We start from the raw sequence: 22,563 nt of genomic DNA on the forward strand, positions 1-22,563 counted from the left end.
TGGGAACCCGTCCTTACAAAGATGTCTAAAAAGCTTTCAAGCTGGAAGAAATCGTTCTTTTCAAGAGGTGGCCGATTGACACTAATCAAATCGGTGTTAAGTGCGATGCCGTCCTACTACATGTCTCTGTTCCGAGTGCCAAAAAGAGTAGCAAAAAAGATGGAAAAATTGATGCGAGATTTTTTATGGGATGGACCGGATGGGGATACGAGTTGCCACGTTGTGGGTTGGGAATTGGTCTGTAGACCGAAGGTTAGAGGTGGGCTTGGTTTGGGGAATATCGGATTGAGAAACAAAGCGCTACTAGGGAAATGGTGGTGGAGAGGATTTCAAACCAATGATCAGTTGTGGAAGAATGTTGTCAAGAGCATTTATGGCCTTCAGGAGAATGGATGGGATTTGGGATTGGCAAGGAATGCGACGTTTAGAAGCCCATGGAAATTTATTTCTCGTTCTTTCCCGGCAATTCAGCCACTGTGTGGGATGGTATTGAAAGGGGGTAATTTTATTAGGTTTTGGGAGGATGTTTGGGAGGGTGGGGGACTTTGTTTCAAAGAGCTTTTTCCTTCTTTGTTTTCGATTAGCACTGTCACTAATAAACCAATTCTGAATTTCATTGAGGTTGTTGATTTGGGAGTCGGTCGTAATTTTCGTTGGGATGTGTGTTTTAGGAGAAACCTTAACGAGTTAGAACTGGGGGAGTTTAATACATTATTGGGGATCCTTCACACAAAAAGTCTAGAGTTGGGTTTGGAGGATAGGAGAGTGTGGTTGGGAGAGTCTTCCGGTTTATTTTCAGTTCGTTCATTCTACGAGTCTTTCTTTCATTTGCATCTTTTCCCTGCCTTCGAACAATTCAAAAATATTTGGAAAGTACCTGTCCCGAAAAATATTCAGATTTTCTCGTGGATTGTCGCTTTGGGTAAGCTACAGACCTCTGACTCAATCCAAAGAAGATGGCCAACATGTGCTTTAAGTCCACAGTGGTGTTGTTTATGTCGAAGACAGGAAGAGGATCAAGACCATTTACTGCTGCACTGCGATTTCTCAAGGAAAGTGTGGATCAAGGTGATGGAAGAGTTGAGATTCTCTTGGATTTTTCCGAGGAAGGCAAAAGATATGTTTATAATTGACCCAGGGTTTCTCAAGGGAGCAACTAAGACAAGTTTCTGGTTTACGGTTGTTCATTATACATTCTGGTCATTATGGCTAGAAAGGAATAACAGGATTTTCAATGACTCCGCCGTTTCTGTGGACAAAGTATGGGAACTGCTCAAATTCAAGGTGGCTCAATCGACAAGGAATTTTAAAGAATTATCTCATTTGTCAATTTCGGATGTACTTAGGGATTGGACTTTTGTAACGCTTTAAATTAACCCTTTACTTGTTTTGTTTTGTATTTCAATTGCGTAGCGGATATCTCAACCGCTACTATTTTGTAATGCTGTTTTTAATTAATAAAATTTCGTTTCCTATCAAAAAAAAAAAATGCTCAATAATAGGAGTGGCCTTCCTTATCGTGATTATTCTGTTTTCTTGCAATGCCTTTAGGATGGAGGTGATGTTGGAGCTGCTGTTCCTTTAAAATCTTTTGAACATTGTTGCAGCAGGAATCCCTACAAGGAGACAAATAGTCTAGAAGAAGCATGTGTTATTTGTGACGAAGATGGTGGCGAGCTCCTGTGAGTAATTTTGTTTTCTAGCTCTATGTACTGACATTGTCATTAAATATTACTATATGAAAATAAGGTGCTCAATCTTTCAACAGCCTTATTGTAAGTCCATTCTTCTTCTTTCTCAATCGTACAGATTCAAAACTCACTGTTTTTGAGCACTTTTTCCTTTCACAGTTTCACCTACACATTATCTTGATGTGTACTTTACCCACATTTGTAGGTGCTGTTGGGGAAGCGGTTGCAGTAGATGCTATCATCTCTCTTGTCTAGATCCTCCTCTAACTTGTGCTCTACCTGGTGTTTGGCACTGTCCCCTGTGTGTGTATAAGAAATTGGCATTAGGTGTCCACTCTGTGTCAAAGGGGGTTGAGTCTATTTGGGATGTCAGAGAAGTGAAGGCAACAAATGCTAAAGGTCTGTCATCTTCTGGAACTATAAACATGTAGGAAACCAACACTTTATTGATACTATATAACATATACTTCTTTATAATTATATCTTGATAGTTTCTCCTGGTTTTAGGAATGCATAGGCAGAAGCAATATTTTGTCAAGTACCATGGCCTTGCTCATGTGCACAACCATTGGGTGCCAGATACCCAATTGTGTCCTGAAAATCTAAGTTTCTTCTTCAAATTTATAGCGCAAGATCAGGTCTGTTATTTCTTGCGAGTACAAGTCTTAAATAAAATGTTATGGTTGCAGGTCTGCTTTTTGAGTTACTGCAAATTAGAGAAGTGCCTGTCCTTCTAACCTGCAGATTGTGAGGTGGAGCTCAGAGTGGACAGTGCCACATCGTTTGTTAAGGAAAAGACCAGTTCGTAAGTTTGAAGTATCGACTTCCACCGACATATCAGAATGCCATTATGAATGGCTTGTGAAATGGCGTGGCCTTAATTACGACCATTCTTCATGGGAGTTGGACAGTGCATGCTTTCTAAGCTCATCCCTAGGACAGAAGCTCATGAGCGACTTCAAAATTCGCCTGGAAAATGCTAAGAAATTAAACAAGGTACTTCACTTGACACGGAAAATTTCACTAGACTATTGGGTTCATATTTTTATGTTTAAATGTAATTTTCTGATCGTGCATATCATCTATGGAAAGCAAATAAATCGACTTTATTCTCCCTGGCATACTAATAAGTATTCATTTTATGACATTGGGACATAATTCGTGTTACAATTAACCACCATACCAAGGTCTTTTAGTTTAAAAAAGGGGCACCCAAAGCTTGAAGTAATTATGTCAGTCCATTATTACTATTGCAGCAAGGGAAATGCTTCATTACTTGCATCTCAAAGATCCTTGTAAATCTTTCTTCTCATGTAAAACGGTGTAACTATATAGTACGGATGGCGTGACAATGTTAAACCACACATATTGGATCCTTAGATTGTTGAGAACGAGTTCCACATTTCATTCTATAATAGGATTCTGTACCCTACTTGTTTGTATTGGTATTGCTATCATACAATTACATGCATATGCTCTTCGATGTTACTGCAGCATCAAAAGGGATCCTTTGTCGCTCTCCCAGAGCTTGCCCAAGGTGAATCACTGGTAAATGATAGAAATTTATTGAAAAATGTGAACAACCTGCGTTACTGCTGGTTCAACTGTCAGAATGCTGTTGTTTTCGACAATCAGGTGAATGTTGTTTGTTGTAGTACAAAATTTTAACTATCACTCTTTTTTCATTTATTATGCTCAAGTGCATTGGTTAATGTTAATTAGTGGAACTTAAAACTGTTCTTTTTGGACCTTTTTTGCTTTCGTAGTAGTAGCTATTATAGCTTTCGTTTTTTGGGGAAGATTAAAAAAATTTGTGAAGAATTCAAACATTAACATTTCTTTATGGTTTGTCGGCATTACCTTTGCAGTGAAGTTTTACAAAATTTATTTTTATGATCTGATTTATATTTATCATCAGCAAGATATTGATCATCAGCTAGAACTGTCTTTAATTTTTTTTGTTAAACATTTGGCTGTCATATTTTATTTCCATTTGCTCACGAAATGAATTACTGATTTCTATTGATTTCTATTGATCTCTATCTGGGAGCTAGGGCTCTCAGTGTAGTTCTGAAGAAATTCATAAGATGGAATTTTTTTTCTTACTTTTAAAGATAATTGTACAGATATTTATAGAGCTATAATACCAACAACTAGAAAAGGAAAAGATAACTATAAATCAAAAATAATAATCAACAAATTTAGTTTAGCAAGTAGATCAAATTAATCCCTAAATATCAGTGTGTAAATCTCGTACATCTTCAAGGATTTCCACTTCCCCTCGAGCTAGGTTGTAGATGTTGAGTAGTCGTAGCTTGTACGATAGTTCCTCAAGTTGTTTCCTAGGTACTGCTTTTGTCAAGATATCTTCAGTTTGATGACTTGTTGGGATGTAGTGAAATGAGATGATGCTTGCCTCAAGTTTTTCTTTTACAAAGTGCCTGTCAATCTCCACATGTTTAGTTCGATCATGACACACTGGAGTTTTTGCTATGCTGATGGTAGACTGGTTATCACTGAACAATTTTATAGACCCTGACATGTGTATGCTCAATTCATTCAGCAATCCTTTTAGCCATATTCCCTCATATCAAACTTTAACTAGATTCAGCTTCTGCACTACTCCGTGACACTACTGGTTGCTTCTTGCTACGCCAAATAACCAGATTTCTCCAAACATAGGTGCAATAGCCCGAAGTAGATCTACAGATCCAATCAAATCAACATCAGTAAATATCTCAACCTCCTTGTTTTATGTCCTTTTGAAGAATAAACCTTGTTCGAATGCTTTTTTTAAATACCGTAGGATTCTTTAAACTGCCTCCACGTGTTCTTTAGTTGGTTTATTCAATTAATGTCTTACAACACCGGCAGCGAAGCTAATGTCTGGTCTAGTATACGAAAGGTAGATGAGTTTTCAACCGATCTTTGATATCTTCCTTTGTTAACATACAAACTCTCTTCTTTAGTTCTTGGTTTTGTGTTTTAATCCATGGGAATGTCGGTTGATTTACATCCAAGCATTTTAGTCTTTTTCAATAGATCCATCACATACTTCCGTGGTGAAACTAAGATTCCCTTATTCGATCTAGCCATCTCCATGCCCAGAAAGTACTTGAGGTTTCCCAAGTCTTTAATTTCGAATTCTTTGGCTAGTAAGTTTTTGAGTTTGTTGAATTCTGTGAAATCATCTCCAGTTAGAATTATATCATCGACATAGACAATAAGGATTTCCCTTTGAATGGGGTTGACTGTTTGACAAATATGGTTTGATCAACTTGGCTTTGACTATACCCGAATTGCTTTACAACTTTTGTAAATTTGTCGAATCAAGCTGTAACGTACCGTACTTTTACTACTTCAAAATTTGCGGAAAATTAAAAATTTTCTTAAACATAAAATTTCATACGGTCGTCATCTGTCATTTAACTTAATAATATTAAAATCAACATTCCCAACTAATATTTTCCAACAAAGTACTTATTTCAAATCATCTCACATCCAACATAAAAACATAATATTTTAAAGTTTTCATAAAACATAAACATAGTGGTCCTCGGGTTTAGCCTTACGCTCAGTCCAAGCCTGCCCCTTGATCGTCACCTCCTGTTTCCTCAACACACTCACCTGCATCGATCAAGTCTAGTGAGTCTAAAGACTCAACACGTATAAACTGGAATAACGAGTACTACATAATAAAATCGCATGCAACTTAAAAATAGAACATACATAACTTGAAACTTAAACTTGCATAATAAACTTGAAACTTGCATAATAAATTTAAAACTTTCATAATAACCTTAAAACTTGAACATATATACTTTGAAACTTGAACTTGAATAATAGCTTGAACTTTGCATAATAACTTTGAACTTTGCATAATGACTTTGAACATACGTACATACATACTCTGACGTGCCATCATCATAAACTTTCATAAACATACTGCATACTTGAACATACGTAACTTCATCATTTTCGTAGAGGATGTTTCAAAGCAAGTGACCCTTAACATAATAAATATCTGATCAGACAAACCACAGTACTGGGCTGACAGGGACGTATCCACTGCCACATACATAAGATCCCCGTTCATAATTTAACGGGCTGGTTGGTCCCCGTTCATAATTTAACGCTTTCCAACCTCGATCTAACCCGTTCATAATTTAACGGGCGGATTGGTCCCCGTTCATAATTTAACGCTTTCCAATCCTAACATAATTTGGTCACAAGACATTTAGCATACCTCCAAAAACTTAAAATATTTTCTTTGCACGTCATCATACTTACTTGGCGTTGAGGGATTCGTTGGATCTCACTTGGGCCGCTACTGCACATATTAACATGAATTTAAAATACTTAACTTGCATGTCTTAGATGTAGGTACTTGAGCTCACCACCAAAGTGAATAAGTAGCTTATGACATTCTAGTTCGCTCCGGACTTGACCTCGTTTAATCATCGTACTAAACCATGACATAAAACCCCAAAATAAATCCTATGTTTTTACATAAATAAATTTTAACCATTGTACTAAACCATGATATAGAACTCCGAAGCAAATCCTAAAAAAAAAAAAAAAAAAAAAAAAAAATTTAAATTTTTTTTTTAATAGTGGTTACACGGACCCCATGTAGGGGTCCGTGTACGAGTCCGGGTAGACTCTGAAATTTCGCATTTTTGAAAGAAAAGGGACACGGACTCCGTGTCGGGGTCCGGAAAGAGGTCCGTGTAGCCTCTGGACGTGGAAATTCACTAACTTAATGATTCTTTCTTCCAACCCAAGCCTAAGAACAATGAACCAACACCTCAAGACTCATCCTAGGATGCTATTACCTTGATTCAAATTCGTACAAACACCCCAAACGTCCCCAAGCATCCACAAGCAACTTCAATACAACAATAACTCATATTTCGACATCGTTTCGCTTCCTACGACTTCTATTACATTTCAAGCCAATCCCGACCCAAACGAACCACCAAATAACACTTAAACACATCCCATAACATATCTAAATGCAGTAACACAAGCCCGGTGATGCTCAACGAAGCCTGCAACAAATAACTTCAAGAACATATCACTAACATAATTTTCAGAAAATGCATTTTGAGCAGTTCCACAAAAACGGTCATAACTCACTCAATTTTTATCCAAATGTTTCGAATTTTATATCAAATCGAAGGTATCGAAAAGTTCTACAATTTTGCCGTTGAAAGTTTTCTCAAAATCTTGACCGAAAATTCGCAGTTTTAAGAAGAACAGAAAAACGTGATTTAGATCTAAAATTTTTTCTCCAAAATCGATCTAATCAAATAACCGCTCAAACTACTACACATCATACATGGATTTTACGCATAAAAACAACGCAACACATACTATGACATGATCGATGCAGCAAGAACAGAATATACGTGCCTTTTGATATTTTAAAAATACCGTAACGACGATACCGAAGCGGAGACGGAGCGATAGACGATCCTGGACGAACGTGGCTCGATTTTCTTTGAATAAAACTTACTAAATTGCTGCTGGAATTTCCAGAGAAAAGCTACGTGATGGAGGGAAATGAGGGAGGAAGAAATGGAGAAAAGATTGATGCAAAAGAGTTCTTTCAAAGCTTCCCATCTATTTAGTCAAAAAGTTGAATAGAAAATAATGTGTTGTGTTTTTGTTTTGTGTGCATATGTGTACGTGTATATGTGTGTGTAAATATGTGAGTGTGTGTGTGTGTGTGTGTGAGTCAAAGTGTGTGTGCTTGCATGATTTGATATATATATATATATATATATAAAAGAATTTGTAACATGTGTGTATATGAGTGGAACATGATTAAAATATATTTAAAAAAAATATTTAACATACTACTTTAAAATAAAACCCATATTAACCCACTATAAATTTTAAATTTAAATAAGATGCACAAATGCTACAACTCTAAAAATTTAAAATCAATTAATCATTTAAATAATTTAATTAGGCTCTTAAATTACTAAAATTAATTAAATTATTTAAAATACTCCATCCTTTTCTTAAATAAAATAAATACCATATTTTAAAATTGCCAGAATCGTTGCCGATATTTTCCTCGATCCCGCATCGAATATTCGCCTGTAACATAAACTCAAGAAAACCTTTTTAACGTATATCCACTAGACATAAAATAATGCAAATTCTTAAATTATGAATTAAAACACAATCTAATGAAATAAACATGCATTAAAATCATTTAATAAAATACATAAGAAATTTAATAACTTGCACTCACGTGGTTCATGTGGACTTCTAATTTTCGAGACATCACACAAGCCCTTGGTGATTAAGACCATATAAAGATTTTGAGTTTTTGCAAACACTGTTGGAATTTGTGAGATTATCAAATCCATGAGGTATCTCCATGTAAACTTCCTCCTCGAGATAAGCATTCAGAAAAGAATTCTTTACATTTAGTTGATACAATGGTCAGTCAAGATTCAAGGCAAGAGAATACAACACTCTTATAGTGTTAAGTTTGGCAACTGGAGCTAATGTTTCCTAGTATATGCCATATGATTGAGTGAATCCTTTTGCAACATTGACATCAACATTCTGCCCCTGTAAAAATCCACTTGCATCCCACTGGTTGTTTTGTAGCTGGTAATTTTGATGTTTCCCAAGTACTGGCCTTTTCCAATGCTTGGATTTCCTCCCAAACAACAGGTTTTCATTCTGGTTCTTGAGAGCTTCATGAAAAAACTTTGGAATCTTTATGCTGTCAGATTACTGACAAATGCATGATATTTTGGTGATAGAGCATTGTATGAAACAAACTTTTGAATAGGATGATCGGTGCATGATCTCTTCCCTTTTCCTAAAGCAAGAGGTTCATCATCATCTAATGCATTGATAGGAGAACTAGGACGTGTTACCTGGTGAATTGATAGGCTCTGGAGTTGGATTGGATTCATGACAATGATTCAATGTCTCAAGTCCTTTTTCTTCTTGATTTCCTTTTCTTCTCGAATAGACTCGAAGCTCTGCAGTTGGTTGAGGCTGCAAAGAGTCACTAGGCGCTGGTTGATGACTTGAAATTGGTTGAGATGATTCAGGCTGGAACTGGATTTAGGAATGACACTATAGTATTTTGTATGAATGTGTCAGTGTTCCAAGATTGAATTTCATGTGAGGCTGTTTCATTAGAAATTTCAGACTTTTAGTAAGGTTAACTTTTGAGTGTTGTGAATATAACACTTGTATCTTTTTTGGTGAGATGAGTACCCAACAAATATGCACTCAACAACTTTTGGGTCAAGTTTACTCCTAAGATGTAATTGGGAAACGGTTAAGGCAGACTTGATGAGAGTGTTCGAGGAATTTTATGAAAGGGGGGTAGTTAATGGCATCACAAACGAAACATATATCTGCCTAATTCCAAAGAAACAGGACGCGATTAAGGTGAAGGATTTCAGACCAATTAGTCTCACGACGAGTTTGTACAAGATAGTGGCAAAAATGTTGACTAACAGAATTAAGAAAGTCTTGGATAGAACTGTCAAGGAGACACGATGTGCTTTTATTAAGGGGGGAGAGATTCTGGATTGTTGCCTAATTGCGAATGAGGTGGTGGAAGACTATCGAAGGAAACATAAAAAAGGATGGATTCTCAAAGTTGATTTGGAAAAAGCATATGACAATGTTGATTGGAGATTTCTGGATTATGTCTTGAATATGAAAGGGTCTGGGAAAGATGGAGGGGGTGGATTAGGGGATGTGTTTCAAGTGTGTCTTTTTCGATTTTCATTAATGGAAGGCCGAGGGGAAAATTCAAGGGGGAGCGAGGACTTCGACAGGGGGATCCATTATCCCCTTTCCTGTTTAATTTAGTAGTTGATGTTTTGGGTAGAATGGTGATAAGGCCAAGGGATTGAATGAAGTAAAAGGACTCGAAGTTGGGAGAAGGAAATTGGAGATAGCGCATAATCAGTTTGCGGACGATACTCTATTTTTGGTTCAGTCGAAGAGGTATGAGTCGCATTAGTGGATATACTTAAATACTTCGGTCTTCAATCGGGATTGAAAATAAACTTGGAAAAAATGCTGGTTTTGGGAATCAACTATCCGGATGATGAAGTTGATGCTTTGGCACAGAAAATTGGATGTAAAAAAGATATATTGCCAATAAAGTACCTAGGGGTCCCAATGGGTGGTGATCCATCGAAGATAGACTTTTGGGAATCGGTCTTATAAAAAATGGCAAGGAAACTAGCTTCATGGAAAAAACCTTCCTCTCAAGAGGGGGAAGATTGGTTTTGATACAGTCAGTGTTGAGCGCTTTGCCATCATATTACATGTCTTTATTTAAAGTGCCAAGAAAGGTTGAGAAGTTGATGAGGGATTTTTTATGGGATTGTGCAGATGGGGATAAGCATTGTCATATCGTCGGCCGGAAATAGGTTACTAAACCTAAGGACATGGGTGGATTGGGTGTGGGGAATATAGATTTAAGAAATCGAGCATTGTTGGGGAAATGGTGGTGGAGAGGGTCGTTGGAAGGAGATCGTTATGGAAAAAAGTGATAACAAGCATTTATGGTACTCAAGGAAATGGGTGGGATGCGGGTTTGGCAAGGAACACAACTTTCAGAAGCCTGTGAAAATTTATCTCTCGATCTTACCCGGCTTTTCTTCCTTTGGTTGGGGCGGTGTTAAGAGAGGGTAATATCATTCGATTTTGGGAAGATGTTCGGGAGGGAGAGGAGACATTTTCAGAGAGTTTTCCTTCACTTTATAGGATTTGCACAACTCCAAACAAACCGGTTAACAGCTTTCTGGCATCACATTCTGAGGGACCCAATCATATCCTTCATTGGGACATTCGTTTTAGAAGAGAGTTAAATGAGGTCGAAGTGGGTGAGTTCACTAACCTTTTAGGGGTTCTAGATTCGGTTAGACTAGAGAGGGTGTGGGGATTTTAGAGTCTGGTTGGGAGACCAGTCAGGAGTGTTCTCAGTTCGATCATTTTACAATTCATTCTTTTCGTTTTCATCTGTTCCTTATTTTCCTTACTTTGAAAGAATCTGGAAAGTACCGATCCCTCATAAAGTACGGGTTTTCGCGTGGATTGTGGCTCTGGGGAAACTCCCCACTTGTGATTCCGTTCAAAGAAGGTGGCCCCTATGTATGTTGTGTCCTCAGTGGTGCGTGTTATGTCAGAGACAAGAAGAAATCAAGACCACTTGCTGGTACATTGCTCTTTCGCAAGAGATATTTGGACAAAAGTCTTGATAGAGTTGGGGTTTCATTGGATACTTCCGAGGAACGCGACAGATATGATAATCATGGAGCTGGGAGGAGTTACAAACAGAAAATTTACGAGCTTCCTGCCAATTGTCGTACACTGTACGGGGTGGTTGTGACAATTGAAGCTAGTTTTACCCATTTAATTTGTGTGTTGTGACTAGATGTGAACCACTTTCCACAGATATGGGGTGGTTGGGAGTTCGATCCTCGTGAGCCCCCTTTTATTAGAGTCAAAAGCCTTTGAGGTCCCTCTCTGATTCCATGAAGAAATTCATGAGATGAAATTTTATTTCTCACTTGCAAAGAGAATTGTACAAACATTTATGCAGCTAGAATACCAACAACTAGATAAGGAAAAGATAACTACAAATCAAAAGATAATAATCAGCAAATTTAATTTTAGTAAGTAGATCAAATTAATCACTAAATGTCAGTGTGTAAATATATTATATGTTCAAGGATTTACACAAGTTCTTTTATTAGTGAGAGTTTTTTGGCACTTTCTAATAGGGTTCATCGAAGTTTTCTATTTATTGGATAACATTTAATTTTCTTTATAATTGGGCTATAATTTAAGTTCAGAAAATTAATGACAGACATCTCTTTCCGTTTTTAAACACCTTCTTTTATTTTGGTCTGATGATAATTTTCAGGTGATGTTTTTTATTCAGAAATTATTTACATGTGATGAATGCCCCATTATCTTCTCAAGGTCTACACCACTAACTATTTCACAGTTATGATGATATATTTCTGACTATAACACACTTTCAACATTGCCCTGACTGCAAATATCATCTGTTGAAGCTTTATCACGCCTTTAAGATTTCTCACTATTTATTTTTCTGTTTAAATTGCTGGACTCCGGGTAAATTTAATCCATCTTTGTTCTTGATAATGTATGTGTTGCATCTTCATACCTTTTACATATCTTAGCATTCATTTTCAGGCTACATCTCTGGAATGTGGTACGTGGATCATCTTTGTGTTTGTGTTGGTGAAGTCTTCACCGATCCTAAAATTTTAGTTCTTTGTGATGGATATAAATCTGTAATCATGCAGGATCGAGCAATCACTTTGATACTCTTTATCCAGTCTATGACAGCAACATGTCAGCCTTTCCTCATTATTGCTTCATCTGAATCATTTTCTCTATGGGAAGCCGAGTTTGCACGGTTGGCACCATCAGTTGATGTTGCTATTTATGGTGGAAACAAAGAAATCAGGAAGGGTATTAGAGCATCAGAATTTGATGAAGGAGGTTATGTGATGTTCCAAGTACTTCTTTCTTCCTCACAAGCTGTTCTTGAGGTATGAACTTGATTTCAGTTTTTCTGATCAGATGTCTAGAGTTTTCCACCTGGTTGATTGCCGAATCTATAAATGTAAATTTTCACATGATTTTTATTGTCTTCCTAATCAAATCCCAACCATTAGCAGAAACTGTGTTCTTATGTGATGGCAGTTATTTTCATGCTTGAATACTCTATCTAAAAAAATCAAGGTTGTAAATGGCGGGAGGCAGTGGCGGGGCGGTCGGTGACAGCCTACCCTCTCGGCTGCCTAGGTGGTGCCCAGGCGGTTGAATTTTTTTAAGTAATTTTTATAGATAATCATGCAATATAATCACAAATAGTCGTCATTTTTTTATGTAATATGTGCAATTAAATAATGTTTAAGTACAAAGAAGCTTCATACAATATAATATCATCTAGATAATATGCAATTAATAAAGATTCATCATCAAATTAATCTTCAACAATAAATCAGTAATAAATTAATAATAGGAAAAAAAATTGATTTTTGAAATCACAAAATTTGAAATATTATAAAAAGTATGATAAATAATAAATATTCAATGTTTAACCTAAATATTCTGAATGTTGGCGGCGGCGGGCAGCGGGCGGCAGATTATGTGTGGTGGTTGAGACTTGAGAGTAAAAACCAAAAATAAAATAAAGAAAATGAGGTGTGCTAAGGTTTTGATATTTAAAATTAGTTGATTTTGACTAGGTTTTTAAAATTGTTGACTAAGTTTTTAAAATTATTGAATTGGTTTTTAAAATTGTTGATTACAACTTAAAAATCTTGACTGTCCGCCTACTCGCCGCCCCACCCGCCTCCCCAACGTCGTATAGCTTGGGCCGCCTAAAACACCCGCCTCATGCATAGGCGGTGCGGGCCTAGGCGGCCGCCTCAACCGCCATTTAGAACACTGAAAAAATTAATGATTGTAGAAAAATATTTTGTGATTGGAAGTTGAATAAGAATGAGGGACTAAGTGACCCTATGGTTCAGTTACATGTTTCATTGATTTACGTTCTTTTGTCTTTCAAATCAACATACAGGATCTAGATATGTTAAAATGCATAAGATGGAAAGCAATTGTAATTGATGACTACCAGCACTCTGTGGTACCAAAAACTCTCGAACCAATCAAAACTCTTTCTTCCGATTTGAGGGTTTTCTTGATCATTGATAGAAAAGAGGTACTTTTCGCATCTTGGTTTGGTAATTTTGGTATAGCAGTTTCCATTTGTTTTAAAACAATCCTATTTTTAAGCCTCAGGATATGAAATCCGAGTACCTTAATCTGTTGCCATGGCTTGATTCTCATAATGATTTTGACAAAGTAAGGTGCTTGAACTTTAACAAAGACGTCGGTTCTTGTAAACTGGAGAAATTGTTGTGTTGTACTTCAATTGAGAGCACTTCCAAAGTCTCCAAATTTGTTGAATATTGGGTCCCAGTTCAAATATCAAACTACCAGCTTGAGCAGTATTGTGATGCACTTCTTAACTCTAATGCTCTGCGCTCTAGTTCAAGAAGTGACTTGGTTGGGGCCCTCCGCGACATTCTTCTTACTGTCCAAAAGGTTTACTTGGTTGTTTTCTTATCAATTACGTTCTCATATATATTATCTTGTTAATCTATTATATGCCATATTATTCTCATTTGAGCATTGCCAAGCACATCTGTATTTTGAAGTAAATGCTCATGACCACTGTATCACGAACAACGAGTTCCATTTCAATTAGTTGAACAACATTTGTTCAGCTATTGCCACTTTTAATACGTCATTGGAACTTGTGTAAAATAAATTGTGGCAGTTTTAGCACATGAGATGCATGGACAAGCAACTTCGAACTTTATGTTACACATATTCTTTATATGTATAAATTTTTTGTGATAAATCAAGTTTAAAATTTGATTATTTTCCATTACAGTGTTGTGATCATCCATATCTTGTGGACACCTCTATCCAAAAAGCTCTGTTTGCTGAGCAGCATCCTGTTGCAGAGATTTTAGAAATCGGGATAAAAGCAAGTGGGAAATTACATGTTCTCGACTCGATGCTTTCCGAGATCAAGATTCGAGGGTTACGAGTAGTGATACTTTATCAGGTATCTCTAACAAATAACATGTTCTTCGAGAATGAACAGATTCAGTTTCATTTTTCTACCTCATTTTTAGCTTGTTTTTGGGGTTTTTGTTTGGATGTGTATCATTTTCTTTATTAAAAACACTTAGTTCTTGGTTTTGATTATCATTGATGCTTTCAGATGATTGTTGGCCCAGAAGGGGCAACAATTGGAGATATATTGGATGATTTTTTACGCCAAAGATTTGGTGAAAATACTTACGAACGAGTTGATGCAAGAGTTACCCGTTCCAGAAAGCAATCTGCGATGGATCGGTTCAACAAGAGGGAAACCGGGCAATTTGTTTTTCTTTTAGAAAATCGAGCTTGTTCTTCTTCCATCAAACTCTCATCCTTGGATCTTATCATCATATATGATTGTGACTGGAATCCAGCAAATGATTTGAGAGCGCTTCAGAAGATATCAATTGATTCAAAAGTTGAGCAGATCAAAGTTTTTCGGTTATATTCATCATGTACAGTTGAAGAAAGAGCCCTTGTCCTTGCGAAGCAAAAACCAAATTTTGATACTAGTTTGCAAAATTTAAGCTTGACAGGTCGGGTCACATATGACACTTTTCTCATGTGGGGTGCCTCCTATCTGTTTAGCAAATTGGATGAGTATCATGCTGTAAGCAGCAGTATTGACTTACGAGGTTTGTCCGGACAACTGCTTTTGAATGAGGTCATGATGGAGTTTCATGCTATAGTATCTGATAATTGTGAAATTTTTTATATCAACCCTCTCATCTCAAAAGTTACTTTGCATGATGGATACTATAAATCGAACTCTCTGAATTTTGGTGAAGCAAAAATTCAGTTGATGGATGGGGTAGAACCTTACATATTTTGGAGAAACCTGTTGGATGTAAAAAATCCACAGTGGAAGCATTTGAAGGGCCCATGTCCACAGAACCGGAAGAGTGTTCAATGCTTGGTGGAGCCACCTGGGACGTTTGGTTGTGAGAATAGTGATGATAGTAATAAACGGAAACAGGCGGTGAATGATAAAGTGGATCCATCCTCTGCTCAAGGTGACCTGTCAGAGTATCCAATAACTCAAATTGCTGGTTACAAGGCAGGTAACCGTTACATCCTTCATTACCCAATGTTTCGTAATATATACATTTTGATCATCGTTCTCTCAGTTCTCTGAATTTTGTAGTCCCTTCTACATGGATATTGTTTTTCAGAATTTTCACACTGACTTTTTTGTTTGGTGATGCAGCGACTTATAATACTGTGGCCAGTAACCAAATTCAGACTTTGCCAACAGATAATTCCACTACAAATAATAATCCAAATTGCATGTTTGGACAGAGCTCTTTTCCTGCTGGGGTTGACACTTTCGAATCAGAGGAGAGATTTTTGTTGCTCCATAAGCAGAAGCGCCTCCATAGTTTTCTGCAAGGAGAAGTGACTAGAATATGCCAACTTCTTAGAATTTCGGTACTGTTCTTTTCTCCCATCTCTTTCATGGAAATATTGCAAGAGTGGAGAATGTTAATTTAGGTGCTCTTTTGTTTTAATGTCCATGTTTACTATTACAGTTGACAATCAACTGTGGAAATAGTCCGTTGCTTGTGGGTTCTAATGGGACACATAACTAGTCACATCCATTCATCACTATTTCTGCAACATACTAACCCGCACCCATCCAGACTCACTGAGCAAGAAAGCTCCTTCCCTCATAACAAAAAGTTTAAGACCGTCTCTCAGTGCCAACCGATGCATGTGTGTGTGTGTTGGGGGGAGGGTGGGGGGGTGGAAGAGATTTTCAGAAATTGGTGTATCAGTGTAGTCTTGATTAGGTACCGTCCAAATGAAAATCTATGTTTGTTGTTCTTGCTAAAACTAAAAGGCCAGTGGAACCATTACTCATCATTTCTAGACGTCTAGGCCCTGTAAACATTTAACTGTCTGTTTGTGTAAGAGAGAGAACTTTATATGTATCCTAGTACGAATTTTTTTCTTTGACGGTTTTTTTCTCTCTCTATCCTTGATGATTAATTAGTTCTAAGGAGATTTAGCTACGTTTGAGGTTCATCCTTCACACATATCAGGGATTTTTCCTTCTCAATCCCTGGCCAGGAAAAATCCCTTACATGGCCGTATGATATGTTTTAACTATCTAAACATACCAATTTACTCATTTAACCTCCAATGGATCACGTGACTTCATCATCTCTTCTTCTTTTTTCATTTTGATTTTCATTTTTATCTCTTCTGACTTCTCCGAGAGAAAACATGTTGAAAGCTTGAAGCCTTGTCTGTGAAAATCATAACCCTTGGAAGAAAATAATTGAAGAGCATAAAATCGAAACTCTTGAAGCCATGTTCGTTTTGAAGCCGTCTGCTCTGAAGAGCATAAAATCTCTGTTGTACTCCGAAGAAAAACCATTCAAGACCCTTGAATTCGTCTTCGTTTTGAAAATCCAAAGGTTAGGAAGGTAAATTCTTGAAGAGCATAAATTTTAGAAGCTTGCATCAACACTTGCAGGTTTTATCTTACTTGATAATTGTTGATTAAACAAGAAGATCCCTCGTCGTTGTAGAATGGAATATGGGGTTGGGTCTTCTCCATTCTTGCATTTTTGGGTATCTGCAATTGCAATGGTCAACTGTTTGTGATCTCAATTTTCAGTAGATGTAGTTTGGAGGATATACCTCGGAGTCTTTCGAAAAAATATGAAGAAATTAATCCTCAATCTATGTCACTACAATATCAAGCTCCCCAGCACAAGATGTACGTGCCTTCAACGAAGAATATGATGTTCTTAATATGATCTATCTTCACATGTGTATGAGACTGAGTTTGATCGAGTTGAGGGAGGAGAAAAAAAACCAAATTCGAGGAGGCTTAAATCTGGAGTGGTAAAATATATTGGATCCTTAATTTTTTTTATGAATGACTTTACTGGTGTCATCAGTACTACGAAAAGAACTTCAAGGAGCACAATTGCAATGAGAGAGCATATACAACCGAAACAACAACATATTTTTGGATGAAGACGCCCATCGTGGTGTTGTTATCAGGGTGGTGGTGATTAAGCTGCTGAGTTGAAGCATGTGTTGAGGTCGATGATGATTGTTGAGGCGTTGAGTAACCGAAACTCTGATTCATAGTTGTGCTTTTGCTGGACTTTGATTTTATGTCAATTATTTCACCATGGAATTCATCACACGGTGAAGATCACGAGGACAAATGTAACAATACTTTCACGGTCGGGTTGCACGTGGTCCATCTTGTCTTACAAACATTTTCCCCAAACCACATTGGTGCGTCCTTGAACTCCATCATGCAACCACAATAGTTTTTTTTAAAGGAGATGACATGTTGCATATCGAAAGGATTTTGGTGAAGACAACTTCAAATCTAAGTTTCAATGGGAGCTATTCTCTGGACCGTCTATAGTGTAGACTGAAGTTTGGTTGGTCAACATTCAATAGTTTTTTAAGTTGATGAGAGAAATATGCATTTATAAAGCTGGAAGTGTGATGAGCCGAGACTTGATTGGCATATCATTAGCCTCATACTGGTCATAACATGATCATTCTCATTGGGTGCAGCCTTCCTGTCATATATCTCTTCTTCCTTCCACAAGCAATATGCATCAAACATTTGAAACCAAACAAGATGTTTGGCACCATCCAATTTGATCGAATTTGTTGGAAAGGAAGTCTTGTGAACCATCACTATGGATGCTTTCTCGCTGTTAGAAATGTTCACATATGTGTTTTCAGGCATGGTGTAGGAAGTAAGAGGATGAATGATGAAGTCAGTAGCGGAATATCTTTTTCCTTGGTTTCTGGTACCAAATTCGATAAATTGGATGAATCAGTTTTCATATATCTCAATGGGGTGTTTATGCAAAGCACATACAATCTGTTACAGTCAGCTGTACAATCGATGAGGCAATCAATTAAAATGAATAAGACAACTAATATCCTGATTATGATGTTGGTACATCAAATTGTATCTAAATGAAAATCTAATAATGCATTATGTTATAAAAGCTGAACATGTTATTTGTTATTTAGACATTAAAGTTAAACATATTTTCTAGAAAAAATAGTTCCGAAGCCATGGAAAACAAATTGAAACATAACCTAATTTTCAACTTCCGGAGTTTAAAGGGATTTAATCGTCTTGATGAACTGGAATTATCAAAATGACATTATTTTCTTGTAATTTATGATATCATCTGCGTAGCCATTAGTATTTAATGGCTCCACCTTGCGTCCTATGCAGGATGATGTCAAGGGAACAGCAACAAAATTTCTGGAATATGTCATCAACAATCACGATGCCAGAAGTGACTCACCAGCAATCATGCAGGCTTTCCAATTATCTCTGGTCAGTACATTTACCATACACAGGACTGAATTAATGGTTTTACTCGATGTTGCTTTTGTTGATTTCTTGCTTTTTCTTTGGAATCTGGAATCTGCTCTTTTTAATTGAATGGAAAAGTGTACCTATGCCAATAAACACACAATTTTGGTCTGAAGATGGCAATATGCGTGTCTGGAATTACTGTAAAATATTGTGTGGTACATGGTGTGATATAGATACTGACATACCATTATGAGTTTTTGTCAAGCTAGTTATAATTAACAACTTTCTCCAACTTCTTCGCTGTAAAGGATTAAAATATCATGTATTTACAAATGGCCTCAAACAAGAGAAACAAACAAGTATAAAATTATTTATAGCTGATAGCTCATTGTAATGTTGTTTTCGTGGAAGCCTCGAAATTTTATTAATGAGGGATCTAATAAATTTTTGGTAGCGGTATGTAAATGATAAAATGTATATCTAGTTGCTATTCATGTGTGCTCTCTCGTTGGTTTTTCCATCTGTTTTAATATATCGTATTCATTTGTCTTTAAAAATCTGGGGTTTCTTCTTTTCTTCTAATATGCGTGGTGTGCCTAACACTCTCAAATAGTGATTGATTGCAGTTATTTTCTAAATCTCAATTTAAGTACCGATGATTTATATTTTGTTTTCAATGAAAGTAAATGAATTATATCTGTATGGCATCGGTAGAGAGGAAGGTATGCGTATTAAAATGACATTTACTGGTGACATATGTAACTGGCCCAGATAGCATAATACCGGAACATATTGAGATCTGGCATCTCATAAATGAAAAAAAAATTGTCATATTTGTTTACCAAATTCTATTTAAATGTCTCTTGCTCAATAGTAATTCTAGTTTGGGAACCCTTTTGTGCGACATGTGTGCCCTCTTTTAGTTTTTCCTATCATCTCTTGCACTCTTTAGTTTGACACATGACAGGTGATGATATCCCAAGAGTAGACGATGTACTGTTTTTTCTTCATTGTCCTCCAATTTTTCATCAGTGTGCATAAATATGTGGATATACCGAATATGAGCTTCTCTGATTAGATCCTCACTTAAGTAAATGCATTCTTATCTACTGTCTTACACAATAATGCACACCTTGAAAAGTTGGAGAACTCTTTTGTTTGCAAGTGTTGGGTTGCTGCCTTGATCTCCCAGCAGAAAGTGGACAGGAAGCATTCTTTCCTCCTAGCAAAACAACATTTGAATTATGAATGCACAGAAGAGCAAGTGAACTCAGTTTATTCAAAGATGCATTCTCTGATATGGATGTATTTGCAGCGTTCAGAGAACGCTAATGACTCTAGAAAAAATTGCTTGCTAGCTGATGAAGTGATCAACATAGAACCATCCAATATTAGTGAGGGGCTGCCGCTCAATTCATCATCTTGTAAACTAAAAAAGGTGAAAATAGATATTGAAGAAGAGTTATTTAATGAAGAGCATCATGCAGCCCAAATTTCCTTGGACGAGAAACTAGAACGGATGGTTAAAGCTGCTGGAAATGAAATACAACATAAAATGAAGAAAAAATGTGAGAAATTGATGAAGAAACTTAATCGAAAGCAGGAGGAGGAAGTGCGGGAGTTGAAGAGAACTTTGGATGAGCAAAGGGTAAAGTTGGAGGAAAATCACAAGTTGGAGTCGGCTGTTATACATTCTATACATGATCAAGGCTCTGTAGCAATTTTCAAGCTCAAGATTTTGGATGATAACTTCGCAAGGAAAATGGAAGAGCACGCTCTTTTAAAGGACATGCAGCTTAAAGATCTGAAGGCAAGGCATCTAGCCGCTTGGGAAGAGGAGAGTCAAAAGGAAGCTAACTGGCTAGCTGAAGCAATTGCCTGCTCCAGTGAACTCAGGATCATGAAAGGACCACAAAATCTTGGTTCCCAATCTATTGGTGATGCTGGATGCTCTCAACGGAATTATGTGTCACCATCTGATCCATCTACTAGTGCACGAGCTGTGACATTAGGCTGTAATGATCCTTCAGCAACCCTGTGTAATTTAGAATCTGTTGATTCTGACAATGAAGTGGGGATAATGTCCTTGGAAAGATTACCACCTGTTGCAGACAAGCAGCTTAACCACTTAATTCATTCCAATGATGCCACCAGGGAAACAGGTTCTGCCAACCTTCCTGTTCCTGGAGAATTAGTATCTTGTATAATTCAACTACAAGAGCAGAATAAAGAGGCGTCGAATGAGGTTCTCAGAAATGTTTCTGACAAAGTTGTTAGACATGTCGATGATGTGGTTTTGCGTAATGCGTCTACTGAAGGAGACTTAACTGGCTTGCCAGATTCTGTAGTGAACCAGATAGATAGACCAGATGACATGACTGATAGTGGCTTGTTGCTAAATCATGTATGTGCCTTTTCCCTTGTTAAAGTACACATTTTCTGCCTTTTGTATAATGTCTTGTTCCGTGAATATCTTTCAGTCCTCTTATTTGGAAAGCAAAAAAAAGAACATCGCCAAGCAATGGGAGATTTAGGCAGACTCTAACCTATTAATATTATATTGAAATACCGTATAGAGAGGGGATGATTATTATTTCTAAGATGCTAGAGTAAAAAAAAATTGATGTGAAACTTACAATCCAAAATGAAAATAGAAACTCAAGGAAATAGGAACTATGAGTTGGGAAACTTGAACAAACCACCACTTGGCCTAGAGAGGCACTCTTGACAACAGATCCTCTATAGCCAACCAAGGCAATCACTCAAATAAGAAAAAGTGTGTTTTCTGTGATAAATATTTATAAGAAATGACCAACAAGGGAGCTAACTGAACCACAAGGATGTTGGTTGGCCACATGAAAAAAAAACCAATTAAGTGAAACGGTACTTTAAAAGCAAAGCTAACCGACCTTTACCGTGGGGGCGAAGCGGTAACAAAAGATTTTTGTTATATTGTGCTTCCTGAACTAGTGTCTCATATGATATTATTTTGAAGTCGGTAACTAAATTTATCTGGAATTATCCACCTATACGTAATCCTTGACTTTGATGTTACACCTGTGGATTTTCTTGAGTATGTGTAATGTGACACTGCAGATTGATGGGTAAATATGTGATCAGGTACCAGAAGACGAAATTCACCGACATTTGGTGTCTACAGAAGTGCAAGACCGAGAACCAGCTGTTGAACTTCCAAGTACTTCACCGATTGATGTAGCAAACTTGAAACTCGTTGACACTGCTAAGGTCTTTCAGTCCAATCATGAAGAATCAACAACTGGTAACCACGAGCTGCTACATGATATAGTGGTTGATGCGTCTCTCAGCTGCGATCAGTCTCATCTGAGTGGAACGGAATATCCAATCCAGAATAAAAAAAGAAGCCCCTCTCAAAGTGCTGAGGCTGGGGAGACCGAAGAGCTATTTGATGTATTTATTTCTCAAAGTTGTGAACCTTCCCAACTACATGACGGTCACCTGGATCTAGGACCATCAAGTAGAATTAACAGTGACCAAAGTATTGAGATGTTTGCCAAATCCCCAAATAACACAGCTATTGCCGGAGCAGTGGTCAATACAGCTGAACTTCCAAATCAAGCGGTTCAGTTGAGACTAGATTCTAGTCGTCTTCATGGTCCTAGAAACCTTCTTGTCCATCCTATTCAGCAAGTAGCTTCTTGGAATTCAAATCCATCTTCTCTTGGGGAACCACTTGAAGATGAAGTAGAAAGACTACGCAAAGAAGCGGAACAGTTGGAAAAAACCCATGAGGATGTTGTCTGTGTCTCAATTTCTTTTTGATCATTTTCCTTGTGTTTTATACGTGGAAGTAATAGA

The 22,563-nt window shown here is 37.1% G+C and overlaps 1 protein-coding gene across 7 annotated transcripts in view; it reads left to right on the forward strand.

Annotated features, from left to right (window-relative positions):
• LOC140834037 (uncharacterized) overlaps positions 1-22,563 on the forward strand; it is a 47,408-nt gene that overhangs the window by 19,227 nt on the left and 5,618 nt on the right. For 4 of the 7 annotated variants that reach the window (XM_073198628.1, XM_073198625.1, XM_073198630.1 and 1 more), the window contains exons 5-18: positions 1,552-1,682; positions 1,897-2,090; positions 2,199-2,329; positions 2,436-2,687; positions 3,186-3,326; positions 12,029-12,277; positions 13,315-13,455; positions 13,530-13,841; positions 14,194-14,370; positions 14,530-15,469; positions 15,616-15,836; positions 18,640-18,744; positions 19,892-21,154; positions 21,847-22,503. In XM_073198628.1, the coding sequence (XP_073054729.1) occupies positions 1,552-1,682; positions 1,897-2,090; positions 2,199-2,329; positions 2,436-2,687; positions 3,186-3,326; positions 12,029-12,277; positions 13,315-13,455; positions 13,530-13,841; positions 14,194-14,370; positions 14,530-15,469; positions 15,616-15,836; positions 18,640-18,744; positions 19,892-21,154; positions 21,847-22,503 (4,914 nt within the window). The remainder of the gene's footprint in view (positions 1-1,551; positions 1,683-1,896; positions 2,091-2,198; positions 2,330-2,435; positions 2,688-3,185; positions 3,327-12,028; positions 12,278-13,314; positions 13,456-13,529; positions 13,842-14,193; positions 14,371-14,529; positions 15,470-15,615; positions 15,837-18,639; positions 18,745-19,891; positions 21,155-21,846; positions 22,504-22,563) is intronic. The other 3 variants (XM_073198626.1, XM_073198627.1, XM_073198629.1) reach the window with 3 other exon arrangements.

The sequence above is a fragment of the Primulina eburnea genome, chromosome 6 (assembly GCF_022965805.1).
Source record: "Primulina eburnea isolate SZY01 chromosome 6, ASM2296580v1, whole genome shotgun sequence".
NCBI lineage: Eukaryota > Viridiplantae > Streptophyta > Magnoliopsida > Lamiales > Gesneriaceae > Primulina > Primulina eburnea.